Below are 23085 nucleotides of genomic sequence, written 5' to 3'. Positions count from 1 at the left end.
TCAGAGATGATATATTAAATTTATCCTATCTATAACTGAAATAATAATCTTTCCCCCTAAACTGTTTCCTCTTCCAAACCTCTCTATTTCCATTAAAAGCAGTTATCTTTTCAGTTTCTAGGTTCACAATCTTATTATCCTGGATCCTCATTCTCCCCCCATCTCTTTCTCTCTCTCTCTCTCACACACACACGTACATATATACATCCCTACCCAATCAATTGCCAAAATGTTCATTTCTAACCTTCAGAACATTTCTCAAAACTTATCCCTTCTCTGTACTCACACATCTCCCAATTTAGTTCACATCTTTATCACCTCCCATTTACTTTATTGCAACAGCTTCAAATTTCTTCCTATCTCAGTCCATTCTGTACACTGCTGCCAAGGTAATATTCCTTAAGTGAAGCTCTAATCATGTGACTTTCCTACTCAGCCAACACCAATGGCTTTCTATGGCCTCTAAAGTCAAATAGAAACGCCTTTGTTCAGCCTTTACAGCCCTACACAAGCTGGCTCCAACCTATCTGTCCAGACTCACTGAACATTATTCTGTCTTCCTCACTGAGTCATCCAGCCAAATTGGCTTCTTGTCCTCACAAACACTTCACTTCCTGTTTCCACATCTTCACTCTGGCCAACCCTCATGCCTAGAATATATTTCCTCTCCATGTCACAGAATCTCTTTCCCTTTAAGATGAAGATCAGGCAGCTTCTCTGAATCAGTATCTTTTTTTTTTTTTGACTGCCCACCTGCTAACTAGTATTCTTCCTCATGTCTGGAGACAAGATTACTCAAGTTTAAATGGGCTACATATACTTACTAGTTGCTAAGCTTGGACAAGCCACTTACCTTGTTTTTGCTTCCATGGTAAAATAGCAACTATAACAGCATCTAAACTCCCAGGGTTGTTGTGAGGATCAAAGGAGGCAATCTTGTAAAGCACTTAGCACAATGCTAAGTAGGTGCTGCAGAAATATTAGCTTGTCACTTGTTTCAGTTGTATCTGATTTGTGACCCATTGGGGATTTTCTTGGCAAACATAACTGGAGTGGTTTCCATTTCTTTCTCCATCTCATTTTACATCTCGGAGGCAGAATAAAGTGACTTGCCCAGAGTCACACAACTAGGAAATGTCTGAGGCCATTTTTGAACTCATGAAGGTGAGTGACTTCAGGACAGTTTCCTCATCTGTAAAATGAGCTGGACTAGAAATAGCAAGCCATCCCAGTATCTCTGCCAAGTGGAAAGTCAGATACGACTGAAAAAAGGCTAAACCACCACAAACAAGAGTCAATGATAAATTCCCTAATGGCATGGAATTTATAAATAATTTGATAATCTCTAGACTCTTGCATGTAGCAGCTCCTTTATATGTTAAAAGTCTGTTAAGCTGTAGGTATCTACACAGATTGTCTGCAATTTATTCCCCACAGAGAAAAAAACAATTTTTGCTGGCTCACTCCGGGCAACAGCTCCCCTTTCTTCAGGCCAAATGATTGAGTGATTGTGTGTGTGTGTGTGTGTGTGTGTGTGTGTGTGTGTGTGTGTGTACCCACATAGGTCACATATTTTTTCTACTTCACTAATTCCGTTGGGCCAGTAGACACAGACACATAAAAATTCATAGTTCTAAGACAGTTTAGAGAACACCTAATTCAGTATTCTTATTTGACAGACAAGGACGCTGAGACCGAGAGAGAGGGAGTTTAAGGGAAGCTATGCTGGAAAGTGTCCTACAGAAGGAGCCAGGTGACCTAGCTTCTGCTCTTAGGGCTGCCACAAACTAGCTGTGTGACTTTGGACCAGGTGCTTTTCTTTGATATACTTACTATTCCTCTCCTCATCATTACACTGGAAGGACTGGATTTATAATTAGTGCAGGATTTACAAAGCACTTTGCAAAATCTCAGCAATCCCATAAGGGAGGGAATGAAGCATTTTTGTTCCCATTTTACAGCTAAGAAGAGTGAGGTCAAGCTCTCAGTTTACTGTGTCAAGAAGCTTCCTAAACAGGTCCAGGACTCTTTCTGGGGAACTTGGCCGTGAGAAGAGCAACAACAGTTACTGGACTCCTTCACTCGGCCGAGTCGTTCCGACACATGTCCCTCGAATCAGAGGTGGGAAGTCTGAGGGAACAAAGCTCAGGACCCAATGTCTATCATTATGAGGTTGGAGGGACAGCTTAATGTTAAGCAAACCCAAGGGTAGGCGAGGGGATCAAGGCCAGTACTTGTCTACATGTCTAAAGTTAGGCAGGGCCTAATGGAATGGTCACAATTTAGGTAACTGGTTCCAAAGGAGCCAGTCAATCTGGCCTCATCTCACTTTGTCAGAGATGGTTAGGTGCCCACAAATCATGTGAAAGATCTGAAGAAAATGTCTACCCAAATGATAGAACCCCAGCAGACTCTCTGGAATTGTCTTTGGATGCAATCCAAGGAATAGCTCATCCCTCACAAAATATATAATACCTAAAAGAAATAACATGTAACCTGTCCCAGACCACCTACAAGGTCACATGGGAGAAAAATGTCAGGGAAGGCTCCTCTGAGCGCTGTCACCTACTCTGGCATCCCATGAGCTGTCTCAGGGAAAAACCTAAGAAAACCCCCAAGAGGAGGAAAAAAAGGTTCGGGCTGGGGTGACTGACATGCAGCATATCTGACTTCAATCATCCATTACAATAGGAACCTCAAATCTGATGAGCATGGGGAGATGGCAGCACCCTAGGAAATAGGGCACACCTACTCTTGGCCTCAGTCAACCCCTTCCTTTTTCTTTACTTCCAGATTTCATTTATAACTCTGGAAAACTCTGATGTTTGACAGTTAATTCTGAGAGAGTTCCTGTAAGTCAGTCTTCAGGGTAAGCTGCAGGCCTGTAATCTGGCCAAGGCTTACTTCTATTGATATCATTAAAGATGCCCTCACTACCTTTTCTTAAGCTCATCCCTTTTAATGATGTAATAACCACTCAAATTTATACTCATTTTTGGTCTACTAGCGGATGTAAGAGTGAATTTGTCTGAGGAAATATATGATCAGAAAGAGGTCATATACTGATGAGATGGCTGTTCTTCATGCTCCAAGAGAACCAAAGTGATATCGCTATGTTGGAGTCAATGAGATGACAAATCCACAGAACTATTTTCTAGAGCCGTCAAGGACTGGCTAGTGAAGACTAAGCTTCCACACCTCATTCAGAGCTTCTAAAAATCTGCCACTTCTTAACTTGGGGGCTGCCTCCTTTTCTGATTCTATTTAGTGGCCATTTTTTAAACAGGACACAATGGGCCTTTCAGAGGGCTTTGATCTCGGTTCTAAATCTCATATGATGCATGTGATGAATGAGATGAATCAGATCTTATTGATCTTATTGAACTCAGAAATGGAAGTTTACTTTGTTTTTTTATAGTTTCCCTCATGAAGGGAGATAGAGAAGTGTTAAAAAGCATATTTGGTTTTGCTTGTACAGATAATATTTTTATATTCTCAAATGATTCAACTATATGACTACCTAACAATGGAATTTATTGTCTTTTCTTAAAAAATGGCCTCTAGGGAGCTATTCAGAGGGTGGAAGGCTCTCACTAGCTCTCCTGACAATCCAAATCTTAACTTTATGTGTGATTGGATAGCTTTTGAAGGCTAAAGAAAGAAATATTTGGGATGAAATCCGCAAGTCACAGAACCCAAGAACTCGAGTTAGAAGAGAATTTAGGATGTTAACTAGTTCTATCCTTCTTGAATCATGAACCAGAAAATGGTACTGTCATGACTGTAAACAAGAATCTCTGGATCAACTTTCTAATGTCCTTCTCCTTACTCTTGAGTACTCTAAGTCCCTCCTTCTTGAAACCATTATTGGAACTGAAACAGCCCACGAATATGCTAAGCTGCCGACCAAGAACTAAACCTGTTCCCCAGTTCAGGCATTTTTCCAAGATCAAAGTTTAAAACGGCTGGACTTGTAGAGACTGACTGAAAACAGAGACATCTGCTTTATTTCCTCAGGGCAGCTGTGAACATACACTTTTTCTTAACACGTCACTCTTAACTATGATAAACCCAAAGCACAGTGATGTTTCTTGGTCACAAACTGGTAAATGGCTGGAAATGTGGGTGATGAACCAGGGATCTGTGGTCCTTGCAGGTGGTAACTTCGCTGGAGTGTGCCTGTTGCTGTTGGGCTCTCTCCACGCCAGGCATGTTGTTGTTCTTCAGCCCTACAAATGAGAGTCACGTTATATATGGCTCAGTCACGCTGTGAAGAGCAGGGCACCACTTCTAGTGGGCATAGACCTTGGCAGGAGCTGATAGGGAGGGACTGGCAGTATCTGGGCTGCTCTTGGATCCCTTAGTCATGGCTTATCAACCTTGTGGGATCTCAAAAGCTATTTCATCCTCAGTTGTTCTGCTCAACTCTGCAACATGAGATCTAAATCAACTCTCCTGATTCCCTGCACAGGTAAAAAACTCAGGAAATGAAGACTAATTTTAAGCAAAACATAATAAGAAATGTGAGGTGTTGGTTCTGCTACTACCAAAAATTATAAAATGGTAAACCAAACAAATCATCTATGAGTTGTTTATTTTATTTTTTCATAAGTTATGTGTCTTTTCATTATGATGAATAATTGAGCATATTTTTTTTTCTTTGCCAGACTTGCATTTTCATTGGTGTAGGGGAGTGTGTGTCAAACTCAAAAAAAAAAAAAACAGGGCCACTCTTCTGCACATAAAAATGTGGTTTCTATCCTGACAGTTTTAAACTGTAATGCTATCTACATTTTATTACATTTTCATTTATCTTACTATTTTTTTTTCCAATTACATTTTAATCTGGACTGTTTTGAGTGAAAATTTGACACTTCTGGTCTACCAATGCAATTATTCTGCAAATTATAATCTTAGTGAGCTGCCTGGAGCCTGAGAATTTAGGAGACTTAACCAAGTCACACAACCAATATGTATGAGGGAAGACTTGAACCCAGGAACTTCTGGACTCCAAGGCTAGTGGCTAGTCTTTGGTCACCATATAGTATTACTTTTCAATGGAGAGGTGACTGTTTAAAATCTCAATCTTTTCCCATAATTGTTGGAAGACAATGGGGCTTCCCAAGATCATAGAAAGTGGAATTCAAAGGAACCCAGTGGTCATCTAGTTCCTCAAGGTCGCCAGCTTGTACTATGATTCTCTAATGAGTGATACTATGATTCTTTCGTGAGTGAGAAAGGAGTGGGATCCCCACCCCTAAATGGTCTCAATGTTAACAGCCTAATTGAGAACCACAATACTTCAGAAAGGGAAGGAATCTTACAGGTGACATTTAGTCCTGGGATTCCTCCCCTTTTCTGTGTCATGGGCCTTTAGGGGCAATCTGGTGAACTTTATGACCCTGAGAATGATGTTTTATAATACACAGGCTGCAGAAGAAATCATTTCTATTTAAATACAGGTATGGACTGCTGCTTAAGACATACCAACCAAGTCTAATCATCATGAAATAATCATGAAAAGGTTATCCAGCCCCCTTCTAGAATATCACCAGACACAGGGAGCGCATTCCCACTGTCCCCTTGGTGTAAAGGCACCAATAAGCCTGCTTTCTTCTCTTCTATAGGAAAATCCTTTAATTATCTGATGATAGTAATCATATCATTCCCTTCTCTCCTACTTATTTTCCTAGTTAAACATTTCTAGTTGCTTCATTTGATCCTATGTCATAGTTCCTAGACCCTTTTGCCATTTAACTTTGTGATCTTATGTCACATTTCCCAGTCCCTTTTACTATTTTAGTTTGTCAATACCTTTTTTCATCTAGGATTGTCTGTACAGAATTGAACACAGTATTCTATTTCAGAAGACTTTGTGGAGACCCTGAAATGAATTCTATAAATTTACTTCTACTTCAAAGAATCTTTGTACCACAATTTTTTTTTGCTTTGAAAAAACATGTAAATATGGGTATTGTTCCCCAATGCCATTAACTATTGTTGTAATCTTGAATAAATCACCAAACCATGGAGACCCTACCACTTTTTACTCAGTAAAAGGCAAGTTTCCTGAGGATGGAGACTATTTCAAGTATTATATCCCTCGCATCTACTACTATCCATACCACATTAAACAGAGTAAGTGATTAATAAATGTGAAGACAGGAACCGAACCAGAGGATTTCCTGAAATTCGTACCAGTTCTAAAATCTATGATTCCAGATGTGAAGTCCAGTGCTGATATGACAAGACACATTAGGAGGCAGCATAGGACAATGCAAACAACCAGCGCAATTGGGTTAAAAATGCTGCCTCTGATAAATATTCTCTATGTGACCCTGAGCAGGGCATTAACCTTCATGTGCCTTATTTTCCTAATCTGTAAATGAGGGGGTAGACAAAATAGGCTACAATTTTCGATTTCTACCGTCTTGAGTAACAAAGCCACAAGGTTGAAGAGGATATTTCTTGGCTACTAACCAAGAGTATAAAAGACAGACGTTTACTTTGTTCTGCAAGATTGGGTGATTTTTCAATCTTATTTTTAAGGGGGAAAAATATTGGTCATTGGCTCTTGAAGCTATTTAGTCAATTATTTTTAATAAGCCAGAAAACACTTAAACATGTATCTCTTTATAGTCTTCCCCCATCCTTCAAATACATGTGGCATTCTCTAGTGGAATGTTGGCTTTTTTAAAGGCATGGACTATTTTCTTTCTGCTTTGATTCCCAGGGCCTGGTGCACAGGCACTAGACTGCTGAACTGAACAGACTCTTTTATACAATAAGATGAACTGTGAGTGATATGAAATGAGATTCAGTATTTAAAATAACTTTTGATTAAAGTGTAAGTTCTTGCCAAAACCTAACTCAAAACAAACCAAAAAAACAAAACAAAACATATCTATAACTGGGTTTTGTTCCTTGTGTACAAACAAGACTGAGAAAAAAATTCACTTACATTAACAATGTCACATAGGGTTCTTACCTTTATCCTTCACTTCTTTAGTAACAGAATTTTCCAGTGGAAACTAACTCAGAGAGAATGTTCACTCATATGTGATTTTCATAAAAATCAGGTTCTTCCTTGTTAAAATCTATGGAGAGCCTAAACTTCCCCTGTTAGGAAGCTATTCACATCTATATACATATGCACATGCCTCTGGGCTCTGATTGCACTATGCAAGTGTTGAAGGCTCCAGTTTGTGGGGCCTCAGAAAATGCCCAGGAACCTTTGGAGTGTGAAAGCATTATCTCTGTTTCCCATCTCTCTGAGGAGCGGCTGGGCCTCTGCCCCACTCACCTGGCCCCTCACTAATATAGACCCCATGGCGATTTCCTGCTACCTGGTTACTGCCTGCAGCAAATGCCTATGACATACACTTGAGTACACTAGTCAGTGTCTTCTGAGACATCCATTGGGAGGGGACAGAGAGGATGTTTTTTTTTTTTAGCAATACACACATACACTGTATAGCCAGAATCTTTGGATCCTGAGATAGTGAAGGTATTAGGTCTAACACGCATTTCCCCACACACTATACACTCAAAACTCAGTTGGATCCTTCACTGGCCTCTGCTGTTGCCAGTTGTTCAGCCTCCAATTTACTCTTTAATAACATCGGGGGTGGGAAAGGATGGGGGGGGGGAGTTAGTCCTGGCAGCTTCCCAGCACCTCTCTTGGGCAGGCTGGTTGCAGAAAGCAGGCTGAAGTTTAATGCAATCTGTCTTCCTTCATAATCACATTTTGCCTGTACTTGGTGCAATAAAGATATATTGGTAAATGTGTTGGCTAAAGATATACTCTGCTAGGGGGAAAAAAGTCAACACTCTGCCCCTCCCCAAATACTGCCCCAATCCCCTAAAGCTAAAAGCCTGATTTATAGAAGGAAGAGAAGAAAATGTCCAATGTGGGGGATAGGACTGGAGGCACTTGGACAGCAGGATCCCTTAGCATAGCATTTCTCCAAATAAGAAATCAGATATGCCAAGAATTAGTTAGGGACTTGAAATCCTGTAGGTCTGGGAATTGGGGGAATGGGGGGAGGGGAGATGGGAGGAGAAGGGCTTTTAATTAAAGTTTTAAGCTTGCTGATTTGCAGACACACAAAGACCTCCTTGGTAAATAGGAAGGATAAAAAAAATTCCACCAGGACTTACACCATTTGGTCTAATACAGCCTGACAATTTTCCCCATCTCCGTCTGTTGAAGATTCTTCAGGGATGGTTGGCAGCTTGTTTCATGTTATACTTAAAATTAAGCAAACAGATTCCATCCTTAGTAGAAGAGAAAACAGCCTCTCTCCATCCTTAGCTTCTTTACCTTTGGAGGCTCAGAGCGCTGCTCTGGGACCTCAGAAGTTCTCTGACGGCGCCATGAGAGAGCCATCCCCTACTTCCAAGGAGATGAACAAATAAGAAGTCAATGCTAGGGGGAAGTGTATTCCCTGGGCCTGGGTGGCACACATTTCCAGGAGGAGTGCTTTATGCCAGGAAAGATTCAGGGAGCAGGAGTTGAGCTGGGCTTCTATGAAAGTCCTGGCACACACCAGCACTCAAAACCCATCTCAATAAGGTTCCAATGGCCTTTGAAATATAGGGGGACTGGATTCTAGGGAACTGTTTCTCAACATTCATCTAAAATGTAGTTTTGACAAAAACTTTTTGGCTGTTGGAGAGCATGGCTACACATATGAACCTTGAGGCAGAATGGATTGCTTTAGTTGAGAATTGCTCTGACCTTGGTTACTATATGTAATCCCACAAAGCAGCTGGCTCTCTGGCTTGGGAAAATGGGCTTATCTGTGAGGAAGAGAAGTGAGCCTTTACCCTTTATATCAATTAAATAACGCAAAAATGAAACTCCTCTTTAAAAAAAAAAAAACTAATTCTAAGAGCTTTTAATCTAAGATAGCAAGTAAAAAGCCAAAGATTTCTGGTGTCCACTCTGTCAGGAAGGGATGGGACAGAGGAGAGGTGGCAGGCCCTCAGGTAGAAAGAGGGGAGATAGCTAGAGAAATTTTAGTTAGAAAAATCTTATTTCTCCAAAACTTGTTTGTTGCTCAGACTACTAGGACATTCTAGTTACCTGGAAAAGGGATATGATTAAATCAGGGAGATGTACAGGTTAAAATAATGCCTTGACTAGATCTCTGATGTGAGGAGAATGAGCTTTGCACAATTTCTGTCCTGCTGGCCTAGATGGAGCAGAGGAACAGAGTTTAACACAGGAAATACAAAACCCCCAGGAGATGAGTGGGCAGGAATCTTTGGCAATTCTCTGGCCTCCTGTTTCCCTCTGGCACCCACTCTATCTTGAGGGTATATCCTCTGAGGTCTTTGAAGTTGTCTCTGGTCTCTTGGTTGCAATACACTCAACCCTTACATGGCTGGCTATTTCTTGCTTATGAGAATGTCCCACTTCCCAGGCCTAGAATACTGAGAAGCTTTTGAAGGAGTCTCTGGGATCCAACGCTATTTGAAGAGCTTGTCTGGATCCACTGGCTGTGAGGGTGTATGGGAGGGGGAGATTCCAAGGCTGCTGACCAGGACAATATTATTTTGGGGGCCTTGCATCACTTCAGGTCAGATGGAAGAACCCAAAGACTGGAGGCAAGGAAATGTGGTTGGAGAATGGTTGGCATGTGCTGTGGGGCACAACCAGTGTTACATCTCAAATTGCTGGAAATGGCTACCATAATTTCCCCATCAGCATTCCACTGCTAGTAGCTTCCTTTCCCAATTTCCTGTCACACAGCCATGGTCACAGAAATGATTTTAACCATAGGATTTAGAGCCTGAAGGAATCACAGAAACTATCTTGTTCAACCCTCCTCATTTTACCTATGAGGAAAAAATGAGGTCCAAAGAGGGCAAGTGACTTAATCAAGATTAAATAAGTAAGACACTAGCAGAGATGGGATTTGGATTCTAGATCCAATGTCTGCCCAACTCCCTCTTTATTTTGAGGCTTCCTCATACAGAAAGATTGGGGACTCTCATGTTAGAGACAGGTCCCTAAGGGGCCTGATGAAGAAATAGGGAAGGGCAGTACTAAAAGCAGAAAAGAGTGATGAAGAGGGTATGAAGGGAGGGCCCAGGCCTACCTTCTGGGCAGTGCTCACGCAGTGCTGGTAGGCCTTGACCAAGTCGGAGCACTTAAGCACCTCGCGAAGGTTGTCTCGATAGCAGCGCAGTATCTCGGACTGGAGGCCTGAGCACACGGGGTCCGCCTTTCGAGGTCTAGAGAAGAAAGCAGGAAACAACCTTGTCTAAAAGGCCCTGATGGTTTCGGAGGACTCCAGCCTAAACCATAGGACCAAGGTGACAGAGGGGCAGGGCCTTCTTTCTGGAGCCCACCCCCCTCCCCAAATCAGCTGACAGGGTTTGGGCAAATAGCTGGATAAAGGACTGTGACTTCTTCGATTCCTTTCTCTGTCTCCCTCCTTCTCTTCCTTTTCCCTTCCTCCCTCTCTCCTCGCTTTGGAACAAAGCCAAGTCCATGTATGCAGAACTAGGTCTGTGGGTATCACCACTATAACAAAGGAGAGAAAATACAAGCCAGGAAGGCGCAGGAGGAGAACCGGAGAGATGCTCTAGAACATTTAAATCTCAGCGACACTGTGATCAATACTAGTCTCCCACAGCAGTAAAAGAAGATGGGCAGCAACAATTACTTCCTCACTGCTGTGTGTCCTGTCTGGGTGCAGAGATCCAAGGCTGACCTCATAGGGAAAGACTGGTGCCACTGGGGGAGTGAGGGAGAAGCCTTTGTTCCAAAACCTCTAAATGCTCACCAGCAGAGGGACTACTTCAAAGGACTTTATTAAGGCATAAGTATTACTTGGAGAGAAAAACCCTCCTCCAGAGGGAGTTTGTAAGTCTTCTTTCTATCTGGACCTTTAGGGCAGCAGTCTGGGGAAAGCCCATAGGCCTTTCTCAGAATCAAAACTTTAAATTCATAAAACAAAGGATTACAAAGGAAAACAAGTTTATCAAAATATTTAAAAACAAAACAAACAACCAAGTTCATGAACCCCAGATTTAGACTAAACCGCTGCTTTGGACAAAATCAATGAATGTCAAGGTATATCTTGCTACAAAGTCCTGATACTGAACCCCAGTAACAACTCAGGAGGCAAAACAGGGAGGGGCCTGAATGAGGAAGAAGGAAGAGTGATCCAAATTGGGCCTAGTTCTGGCTCTGGATTAAGACAGGGAATTGCTGTGTTCGGGCTTCAGCCTCAGGCACAGGAGCACTTAGTTGGGGTCTTCTCACACACTGGAGCTTGATTAGCTTTTGCTGCTAGTTCTCTTCTGATGTAAAGTCACATCTCATTTATTAAGTATCATCAGGCAATGAGCTCGTGATATCATCAGGCAATGAGCTCGACCTTTTTTTTTTTTTTTGACAAATGAAGCTTATGTTTTGAATGTCAAAGCTTAAAAAAAACTAATACACCCAACAAACAACTATTTTTGGTGGAGACCTTTCTAAAATGAATTGTACATTTTCCTGGCTTAAATAAGGACTGAACATTTAAATTTTTTTTTTTTTTAAACAGGAGGACTTTTTAATTTGGAGCATTAGAGTCAGTTTTAGAGAGGCAATCCAAGACTTCAAAATCTACCGATTTAATAATGCTAGTAGAAAATGAAGGGCAATTTGGCATAGTATATAAAGAGCTGGCTGAGGAGCCAGGAAAACCCCTAAATTTAAGTCTAGTTTCAGACACATACTGTTCTCTATGACCCTGGCCAAATTAATCAGCACCCAGTGTTCTAGGCCAGTGATGTCAAACTCAAATCAAAGCAGAGCAATAGTACTATAAGGTATGTATTCCAAAAGAGATAAAAAACAAAAGGGAAAAGGAGCTATATGTCCGAAGATAATTATAACAACTCTCTTCTAGGGGCAAAGAACTGGAAATTGAAGAGATACCCATCAATAGGGGAAGTTGTGGTATATGATTGTTATGGAATACTATTTATTGTGTTATAAGAAATGATGAGCAGGATTCTCAGAAAAACCTGGAAAGACTTGCATAGGTTGATGCATGTACTGTGTACAAAGTAACAGCAATAGTGTAAGATGATCAGTTATGAATGACTTAGTTATTCTCAGCAATAGAATGATTCAAAAAAAAAACTCTGAAGGAATTAATGATGAAAAATGCTAGCCATTCAAAGAACTGAAGATATATGAATACAGATTGAACTAAACTATTTTTTACGTTATTTTTCATGAGGTTTTTTTTTGGGGGGGAAGGCAGTTTGTGTTTTCTTTCTCAACATTGACCATTATGGAAATGTTTTACATGTAAAACATATATGTAACCTATGTGTTACATACATGTAACCTATGTGAAATTCCTAGTCTTCTCAATGGGGGTGGGGTAGGGAGGGAGTAAGGAAGAGAATTTGGAACTCAAAATTTAAAAAAAAAAAAAAGAATGTTTAAACAGGCTTTTACAAGGGTGAATGCTGACTAAAAATTAACGAAATGAAATGTAACTGGGGAAAAATAAAATACTAAATTAAAAACAAAATTAAATTAAATTAACCAAAAAAACTTTGCTTTAAGTCCCACTTTTGATGCCTGTTTCCCCTAGGATCCAGGGGTAAGTCACAAAACCTTTCAGTGCCTGAGGCAACTCTCTAAGACTATAAGTTTTCTAAAGAGTTGTATACAGTTGACTGTTAGAGAGAGTTTCTTTACCAAGAAGTTTTTATGAAATCACAGATATGCGTTAAAAATATACTCAAAGTAAACATTTGCTGAATTTAAATTCTGTCTTGTATTCCTGTTATTTCTGTACCATTTTGTCCTCCCATAGACTGTAGGTTCACAGGAAGATACATCTTACTCAAAAGGAAGATGGCAGGTATATAGGAGGACCAGGCAGCAGAACATTATATATTCAGACTACATACCCTTGATGGGATTCAGGTAACCTTTTTAGACCTTGCCCTGATCATACTCTGTGCTTAGAATATTCTACCCCTTCCTTCTCCCTACCACTCAGAGTTCCTTGTTTGCTTCAAGATCAGATTAAGTACCTTATTTTACAGAGAGCTTTTTCAGATCCTCCTTTAATTACAATTGCCTGTCTCCTAACCCAATTACCTTATATTTATTTTGTATACATTGCACAATAATAACAATAATAATTATCATTTTAAAGATCTTTAAAGTTGCAAATTGCAATATTATCTCATTTTGTTCTTACAATAACCTTAGGAGGTAGGGGCTATTATTATCCCCACTTTACAGATGAGGAAATTGAGGTAGACTGGTGTTAAGTGACTTGCACAAAATCACAAAGCCAATAAATGTCTGAGACTGAATTTGAATTCATGTTACCTGGTACCAGGGACATGATCTCCACTGGAGATCCTCTCCACTGGGCCACAGAGCTTCTCAGTACATACAATTGAATGCAAGTTCCTTGAAGGAATGGGATGTTTATTTTTTTGTCTTTGTGTTGCCTAGTACAGTACCTTCAATATAACCTTTTGCTTGCTGACTGACTGACAGATAAAAACAGAGGGGAAAAGCATAGTGGGAAGAGCATTTTAGTGAAACCTAATAGAAGCAGGAACGAAAGTCATATTTGTTACTTTAATATACTATATAGCACTTGGCCAGAAGTAGGAAATAGATGAGTAGTTTGAAAAAATAAGTCACAATACTAAAGATGACAATGATAATGACAATAATAATCATAATAGCTAGCATTTAGATAGTGCTTATTAGGTGCAAGTATGATAGACTTTAAAAATATCATCTCATTTGATCTTATAAAACCCTGAGAGGTAAGTGGTATCTATACTTCATTTTACAGAAAACAGGCAAACAGAACACAGATCTGACTTGTCTCGGGTCCCACAATTAGGTGTGGGGGCTGGACTGGCACTGGTCTGACACTGTAGCCCAACACCCTGTGCCCCATGGCATCCCCTTGTGGCCTTGTATAGCTTCAGGATTTTGGACACCACCCAGGGGCCTTCCTCTGCCCAGACAGGACAGCTAATAATTTCTTTCTTTCTGTCTCTCTTCTTTTTTCTCCTCTTTTCTCACGTTTATTGGATTGGATTGGAGAATGATTTTAGGCAGGTAGGAGCTCTTGGTGGTAAGGAACTTCCAATCCAGACTGACATCTCTGGAGTTGAAGGTCTTCAAGAGCTGCCTGAGGCTCTGATATATGAATCCAAGGGTCACAGGGCCAGGATGGGTCAGAGACTTGCAACTAAAGGGTTCCTAATTTCGAGGTGTCTCTCTGACCTTTATTAACAGGATACCTCTCCATAATTTCTTGGTTTGCTTCAACGATAATTTTATCCTTCAAAAGGTAGAAGAATCAATGAAAGGAACATTTATTTTAGATCTCATATTCATCCACAGGAAACTCATCAACCAATTAAATTTTAAACAACCATGTAGAGAAGCCAGAAGCAAGAGGTGCAACAGAGGATAATTACAAATGTGTGGTCCCGTAACAATAGTGTCCTGGGTGCTAGCACTCAGAAAGAGCCAAGACTGGTGAGGAGAGGGAAGAGTGACCCCAAAGGGCTTGCTTAGGTGAAATGGAGGAAGAGAGGATAATAAACCCTCTGTATAAAAGAAGATTATTGCTACTGTTTGGGGTAGTTGGAAGAATAGTAACTGATGATGCAATAACTTGCTTAGCTCTTTCTTTGTGATTTTTCTCTGACAAGTATGCTCAAGGATTTAAAAAGGTAGAACAAAAAAGTAGAAAACTTAGGGAACTGAAACCCAATATTAATTTGGAGACAGTAATAATAATGTCTGCTCTTCATTCACTTTGCTTCAATTCATTTCAATCTAATAAGTAATTAAGCACTTATTATGTTTGAAGGCATCCTTCTAAGTGCTAGCAAACAAAAAAAAGCCTTGCCTCAAAGAGCTTACCTTCTATTCTATATGCAACATGCAAAAAGATAAATAAAAACATGATTATTTGAGAAGGGAGAAGACACAAATTAAGTAGGAAAATCAAGAAGTGGGGAATAAGTAAGGAAGGAATGTGTTTCAGGGATAGCCTTTGCCAAGGTTAAGGAGACAGGGAGATGGAAAGCTCAAGTTGAGAGAAGAATAGGGAAGTTAGTTTTGCTAGAATAGAGATCATCAGAAGAGAAGTAAGATAAAAATCAGTATATAAATGCAGCCTAGAGTCAGGTAGCACACAGCTTTAGATTTAGTGTGGGGCATCTGTATTTTAACAGAGAAGTAACAGGGAATAATTGAAAATTCTTCAGCAGGGCAGGTTTTTCAATGTCCTGTGGTGCAGTTCACATTGGCCTAGTGACTTGATCCTTCATTTGTCTATTTTCTAGACATCTCAAACTCAGTATGTCCAAAATAGAACTCATTATCTTCCTCCACAAACACATTACTTCTCCAAACTTCCTGATTCCATTGAGAATGACAACAACATTTGTTTTTTTCCTTTGATTTGTGTCTTATTTTACAACATGGCTAATATGGAAATATGTTTGTGTTATCATTTCTCCCTCCACAACATCTCTAGAATATAAATCCCCTTCCTTTCCAATCACACAGCTACTATCCCATTTCAAGTCCTCTCCACCTCCCTCTGGACAATTTCCATATACTTTTAATTGATCTTCCCTTTTTCTGTTTTGTATTCTCTCCAGTCCTCTTCCGTAAAGCACAAAGCTTACCATGGAACCTGCCCTGGAAATGTGCACCCAATACTTAAGATTTTGGTCTAACTAGAGCAAGATACAGTGCAGCCATCACCTTCCAGCTCTAAATCTTCCCTTTATTATCAACACAGTACTTTTCAATGCATCCTGAAACCACATCAGCTTTTTGGCAGCCAAGTTACACTGCTGACCTATATCGAATTAGCAGTATACCGAAACACCCAGTTTCCCCCCATAACTCCATCTCTTCTTTCCTGTATTTAATCCAGCTGAACTGTTGAAATCAAGTGTTGTAATTTATCCCTCTATTTGCTGCTTCATGTTGGAGGGTTGGCTGTACATTTCTTGGTGTTCCTTGCAGTTTATGAGGGGCAATGCTTTCCCAAATGTATCTCTTATACTGATAGTACTTTGTATACAACAGGGGCATGGCTTGGTGGTGTACAATGGAGAGGATGCCAGATCTGAAATCAGGAAGACCTGAGTTTATATATGATCTTAGACACTTCTTAGCTTGTCTAGCCTTGGGTAAGCCACTTAATCTGTTTGCCTCAGTTTCCTTATCTATAAAATGGGGATATGTCAGTAATAGCATCTACTTCCTCCAAGACTGTTGTGAGGATCAAATGAGAGAATAATTTGTAAAGAGCTTAGCACTTAGGCACATAGTAGCTGCTATCCTACATATAATTATTGTTGATATATACTGTTTTCCCCCAATAGAATGTAAACCTCTTCAAAGACCCAGGGATAGTGTCTGGCACACAACAGGTGCTCAATAATTACTTGTGGAATGATTACATCTCCAAATTGGGCCATGAGAAGAGCTGGGCAACAAGATTTGAAGACCATGCCATATGAGGCTGAAATAAAGGGAGTTGCTTAGCCTAGAGATGCGGGAGGGGTAGGATATAAATAAAAACTGTCGAAAGAGAGAGAGAGAGAGAGAGAGAGAGAGTGAGAGAGAGAGAGAGAGAGAGAGAGAGAGAGAGGCTTCCAAGGTTCTGCTTGGCCCAAGAGTCTAGACTTAAGAGCCACTGATCTGAGTTGTAAAGAGGTGGCTCTAAGTTCCACATAAAACTAGGTGGTGATTGGGGGCAGAGGGCAGGCCTGAAACCAAGACCTTCTGCTTCGGTTCTTGCCCCTCACTCTAGGTAGGCACTAAGCTAAGTACACAGAAGATGCTGCCCTCTACTGACCCAGGGAGTTTCTTCATTTAGGAATTCTCTGAATCAGGGCCGTTAGTTTAGTTCCTACAATAAAGACCTACTGCACCCCCTCCCCCCAATAATCAGGCACATCCCACTTGTCAGGCCTCCCCAGTGGAGCCAGAGAAGAAAGCCCGCCTCCTGTGGGTGGCCAAGAGTCTCTGAGACCTGCCTCCTGAGGTGGCATGGTATTCCATTTCAGGAGAGCTCCACTCTAACCCCCTGTTCCCAATGTCCCACCTCAATCTGCCTCTGCAGCTCCTACCTCGCCCTCTGGGGGCTCAAAAGAAAAAGCCCACTCCCGGCCAATGGCCAGAAGCACGCTGTGGTGCCTAAGTGTGAGGTGTCAAATACTGTGCTTGAAAAAGGATAAATATCACATATACAGAGAAGCATGGGAAGACTTAAAGAAGGTGATGTGGAGTGAAGTAGGCAGTACCAGGAAGTCAACATACATGGTGACTAAAACAGTGTAAATGAAAAGTAACCAAAAAAAATCAAGATTGAGTGCAGAGGAATAATAATCCTTTTGGTGTCAAAAGAAAAACATAAGGCAACAGGGTCCCTCTTTTCTCTGCAGATGTGGAGGGTTATGGATGCAAAATTCTACCTACAATGTCAAAATGAGCTGACGTGAGCTGACGTGTTGGTTGATTCTGCTGAAGTTTTTTCCCCCTCTTTTTTTTATTCTTTATCAAGGGACCGTGGAAGCATCAGAAAAAAGGCAGGCAGTGTTGCATGGTGGCCTGAGGTCAGGACAGCTGAAGTTCTGTCTCTGACACATTCTGGCTGTGTCACCCTGGACAAGTCATGAATCTCTCAGTGCTCCTACTGACTTTCTAAGATGAGTTTTTGGTGAAGGGATGAATTGTTAGAGGTTGTTTTTATAACCCATACCAAATGAAATCCAGAGTCCAGCTTCTATTCTTGTGAAATGGGATTTCTCTCTTGGAGAGGAAGGAAAGAGATAGGGATTGAGTAGGTAGCATTAAATATTTATGTGTGTGTGTGTGTGTGTGTGTGTGTGTACATTTTTTCTCTATATATGTATATCAGTAACAGTAATTTTTTTTTTTTAAGAAAAAAGGTCTAATTTGAAAGTACTTCAATATCTGAAAATGGCTATTTTCCTGTGCCTTCTCTTGTCCAGACTAAACAAGCCCTACTATCTTCATCTACTCCAGATATCTCACAATTTCATAATTCTTCACCATCCATTTTTCCTTAGGGTATTCTTCAGTGAATTAATATTTTTCCTAAAATTTCTAAATTTTAGTATCATCTAGCTGGCCATTACCCAGTTTGGTTTACCTACAGGGTGATGCTCCAGGGAAAACTAGAATCTATCCCTGAGACCTAGGCATCTCTACTGGGTTCAGAGGTAGAGTAGGCTTTCCCCCTGGCCTTTATTAGGCCTACAGGAAGGAGATAAAATGCCAAGTAAATGTCATTTGGTCTAATCCTCCTCCTCTTTCCCACCCCCAGTAGCTGCTCTGCCTGTAAAAAGGACTTGGAATGGAGCAGAGAAGCTGAGAGCACAGATTTCATAATGAAGAGCTTTATAGCACCAGGAATCAAACCATTCATTAAAGTAGCCGAGTTCTGTCCAAACAGAGCCCACCCCCAGCCCTGCAGCTCTGCAGTCCAGCTTTATAAAACACACTGGCCAAATCAAAGCTTTTAGAAACATTCAAGTCCTGCTAACAGCTTCTTTTCAAGAATACAAACAAATCCATCCACACTGTTGCAATCTCTCCAAATGCTGGAGTAAGTCCTGGATCCCTTCCTAAGGCAAGTTTCTCAAATAGCAAGCTCCAAAAAAAGTTTTTCTACCAGCCATGCATTAAACTCTCAAGGGACCTAAGTGGCTTTAGGAAGTACAAGTGGCACCTGGAGATCCAAGATGGCACTGGGGTCCATACAGTCTGCTTAAAAGATGTTATCAGGGATGAGAGTGAGATACAGAGGATATTCTGAAAGGGAAGAAAAGGACTGACTGTGATTTATCAAAGTGATTTTAAGGAGTGGGACCCCTTAATGCTATTTTTCCCTCTACCAAATTAATTCCCCCCCCCCTTCTTCAAGGCTCAGCAGAAAACCTAAGTTCTGTAATTCAATTCACTGAGGAAAAATAAAGCAGCAGCTAGAATAATACTGAATAACAAGACATAAAATCATAGTTTACATTTCTGCCTAAAATTACAGATAACTGAAGCAAAAGAATTTCAATTATTTGGATGACAGTTACATTTTTTCATTTTATGGTCTATGTATAGATTCAATATCTCTATGTAAAAAACAGAGCAAATGCACTTGTATGTTTTAAACTCAAGAACTATTAATGGCTCAATTTATTTTTCAAGGAACATCAATAACTTATGATTCTGAAAAAGATATTGCTGAAATCTTAATAGTCTTCTAATCAACTCAATGAGGTTTTTTAAGTTCTTAAAATAAATGAAGCTGTAGTTTTGAATTAGCAACAAACTCATTTAATTTAAAAACACACAACAGGAAAAACATAATGGTGTAGAATAAAATTTTTATAAGAATCCAACCTTACAGAGAAATTACCATGGAAAAAGTACTACTACCTTTCTTCATGAAGCCTTCCTTACTCTGCTTATCTCTGCCCCATATTTTTCCCCCAGTGAGAAAAAATAAGCCTTTATTTATAAGTAATAACATTTAAAAAATTCAAACAGATGACCCCTGAGGATCTTACCCTTCTTTCCAGTCTAGATCCCATTATACCCTCTCCCTCATTCCTTGTCTCTCCAAAAATCTTTAAGGACAGTGGAAGTGTCAAGATGGATACTTTTGATCACACTCTGAACCAGAGAGGAAGAGAAGGGGAAAGGAGACACAACCCCTCCAATTTGTTTCCCCAACTTAAAACAAGTTCCACAGTGGAACTAGGGATGAGGTGGGATGATAGTCTCAGGGTCCTCTGTTGGAAGGCAAATGTCCCCTCAGGCAATTAAGCACTGAGAGGCAGGCAAAAGGCTTAGAGTTAGCAGGACTGCTGAAGTTTAAGTCATTAAATGAGGAGAGGCTTGTGATGGGATTGGAGAGAGGAGGGCGCTGTGATGGGAGTGGGAGGGTCACTTTTTGAGAGAAAGGCTGGGATGTAGGTAGCAGAGACAAAGACCGCCTCCCCCCCAACTAATATTGGGAACTTGGTTTCTTTAGTGTCAACCCCTGAAGCAGCCACAAACAAATCCAGGCACAAGCCCTCAGAACAGGAACCACCCCTAGGGATGAGGTAGCTCCCTTCTGTAACCAATGGGACTTTCCAAAGCCTGTAGCTAAGAGAAGATGAGGAAGCCTCTTTTTTTTTTTTTCCTACCTCTCTGTGTCTAGTTCTCTTTTCCCCTTCTTATCACTGTTATCTCTCACAACTTACTTGTGTACCCATTACCTACATTTATATCTAAACCCTCAAGAGGCAAATCGTTTGTGCTATCCCCGATGGCTAGGCTTTATATTTTGCAAGACAATATAATATAAAACTAAGTATAGCAGCCCTTCTGGACTACTCCCAACAAATACTTTTAAGGATGTCATCCCCAGAGAGTAGCTACTGTTTTGTGTGTGTGTGCGTGTCCTAAGAATGCTTTTATGAATTTGTACTAACATTAACAGCACTGGTAGTGCTGTCCATTAACAATCAGCCAGTAGACAAAATTAGCTCATGGCAAAGGCATTTACTAAGATGTCATAGTAAAAAAAAAAAAATAGTAGTTACAATATAGTTCCTTTTCTCCAAACCTAGGATGTATTCTCCCACAAATATAGTGTCCCTAAGAAGGGTAGGCTCGAACTTTAGAGTACAATGATAATGAGAAATACATGAAGGAGAGTAAATACTTGTGGCAAAGATAACTCATAACTATTGGCAATGCTAAGCCTACCTTCCTTCTTCATAGAGTTTTCACATAGTTCTCCTTGGGTACAGTATTTCTGTTAGGGAGGGGGGCTTTCAGCTTGGTTCTCAGAGTCTGTTCCCCTTTCCAGCTTTCTCCTTTCAGTGTTGCCTGGAGTCTTGATTTCTGATGCTGTTTCCTCTTCCAAGTGACTAGTGCTTTTCTAGCCATCTCTCTGGAAGGTGTGCCTTTACTTCCTAAATTGGATTACAAGTTCTCCTGAAATGGCAAATTCTTGAATTGCTGGATGGAATGTCCTCTTCTGGACAATTTGATTGTAGAAGGATGACATTACATGGGACAGAAATTCCCTCTGCTCCTTCAGAAGTTCTCCTTCCACAAAGTGATCCCAATCCTGTCCTTCCTTGAACTCCTGTTCTTCCTTGAATCCTTTTAAAGGGCCTGCCAAGCCATATCTAAATTTTGCTCGTCCAATGACATTGCTCCCTTTAATTCCATCAAAGAAATGTGTTCATACATGATAAAAGTATTGAAGTTTGTTAATACCTTGTACATTAATACATTTTGGGACTTTTGGTTTGAGAGGTCAAAAATTAATATCCCTACAAAAGTAAGAAATAACGGTTGAAGGGAAAGTAGAATGGTTTCAAGCAGAACCATTGATAAGATATTGTTGCTACTAGCAGCTTTCACCAAAAGGAATCAATGGGGTTATGTGTATTAAAAATAGCACTTAATTCAATACCCACACTTAGCCCTAAAGTCCCTGGTATTGCACTATTTAAAATGAAAATATTATGATTTATAATAGTTTTCCCCAACAGGAGTTTGTAGATAGGTAATAATTCTTCAAAAACTTATTAAAATTTATAGTTTTGTTTTTTTTAAAGGACCTCTTTTCCTATCTTAGCTCTGGATTTTTGCTTCCTTGGATACCAAACTGAAGATGAAAGAGGTAAATCAGTCCATGTTAGAGAACACATTTTTTTCCTAGTCTGAGGTACTGTTTGAGTTGAAGCTTAATATATAAGGAGCCACATTTAGAAGATGAGTACCTTAAATAGTATTTTTGGTAGGAGTGATGATTGTTATTTGGTCTTTGGTCACAAAGAAGACCATGACATCAGGGAGGTGATGCCATGATAGTTATTAGCCAGTTTCTACAAAACTGATCTTCCTAAAATACAAGTCTGACCATGTTTACCACTCCCCAATCAATTCCAGGGACTCCCTATTGATTGAAGATCAGATAAAACTCTATGATTTGGCTTTTACAACCTTTTCCTGACTTTGCACCTTCCTACCTTTCCATTTTTTCATATACTTTACTCTCCCCCTTATGTACTCAAGTGATTTAGTGACATGATATATTCCACTTTCAGATTCCTAACATTTTTGACTGGCTGTGTCCCTAACACTGAAACAGTCTCCCTCCTTATCTGTGTTTTCTGTCCTTCCTGACTTCCTTTTAAAAATCTCCGATAAAAGTTGCACTTTCTGTAAGAAGCCTTTCTCAATCTTTCTTAATCTTAGTGCTTTCCCTTTGGGATTATCTTCAATTTGCATGTTGTTTCCCTCAATGGACTATAAGTACCCTCAACAACAGGGACTGTTTTTTGCCTTTCTTTGTATCTTCACAGTACTTAGCACAGTGCCTGACACAGGTAGGCATTTAATAAATGCTTGCGGATATCTTTTGTTCAAAAAGACTCTAGTTCTTATCACAGATTCTTCCTGCTTCACCATAATTTGGAAAACTCTATAATTATTCCTTCCAAGTGAGGCTGAAATGATCCACACTTTAATTTTGACAAGCTAACACATACTCTCCTGGCATTATGTTAAATTGCAAGTCTCCTCTCCTTGAGGATAGGTCAAAATTGAAAAAGAAAGATAAGAACAAGTCATATGTGATGTAGACCCAAGAGTCAAAGAGAGAGAGATTAAAGCCTGACCACCAGGTCCTGGAGTGGTCCCAATCTGAAATTGCTCACATGTCCATTCTAGTCACAGAAAAGTTAATCCTCTGGTTCTGGGATTCCTGAAGGGACTGAAACTCCAGAATGCATCATGGGACAGAATCTACCTATTCATTGCACACATGGCTGAAGGGGAGCAAGTATCTGTGTGCAGCATCAGTCTCTAAATCTGACCCTTCAGTCATTCTTAATGTACCATCTATAACAAAGTGCTAAGCTTTAAGGCAGGATGGAGAAGTACTACATTAATTTTTACTATAAAGGAACATTTGGTTAGAAAGGTAGGTTTGGAGGAATTAAGAGATGGAAGGATCCTCAAAG

At 40.2% G+C, this 23085-nt stretch overlaps 1 protein-coding gene across 5 annotated transcripts in view; it reads right to left on the bottom strand.

Moving 5' to 3' along the window:
- Positions 1-3985: 3985 nt before the first annotated feature.
- The window catches only part of CHCHD6 (coiled-coil-helix-coiled-coil-helix domain containing 6), a 321401-nt gene continuing 302301 nt past the window's right edge, over positions 3986-23085 (bottom strand). For 2 of the 5 annotated variants that reach the window (XR_007951586.1, XR_007951582.1), the window contains 3 exons: positions 10107-10242; positions 8161-8250; positions 3986-4229 (listed from right to left, as the gene is read on the bottom strand). Coding sequence is in view for 1 of the 5 variants with exons in the window: in XM_051983082.1 (XP_051839042.1) it covers positions 4224-4229; positions 10107-10242 (142 nt within the window). In the remaining 4 variants the exon portion in view is untranslated. Of the gene's footprint in view, positions 4230-8160; positions 8251-10106; positions 10243-23085 lie in introns of those variants that run through there. The other 3 variants (XR_007951587.1, XM_051983082.1, XR_007951588.1) reach the window with 2 other exon arrangements.

Source organism: Antechinus flavipes, chromosome 1, assembly GCF_016432865.1.
Source record: "Antechinus flavipes isolate AdamAnt ecotype Samford, QLD, Australia chromosome 1, AdamAnt_v2, whole genome shotgun sequence".
In the NCBI taxonomy this organism is placed as follows: domain Eukaryota; kingdom Metazoa; phylum Chordata; class Mammalia; order Dasyuromorphia; family Dasyuridae; genus Antechinus; species Antechinus flavipes.
This window is presented reverse-complemented; position numbering and strand designations above follow the sequence as displayed.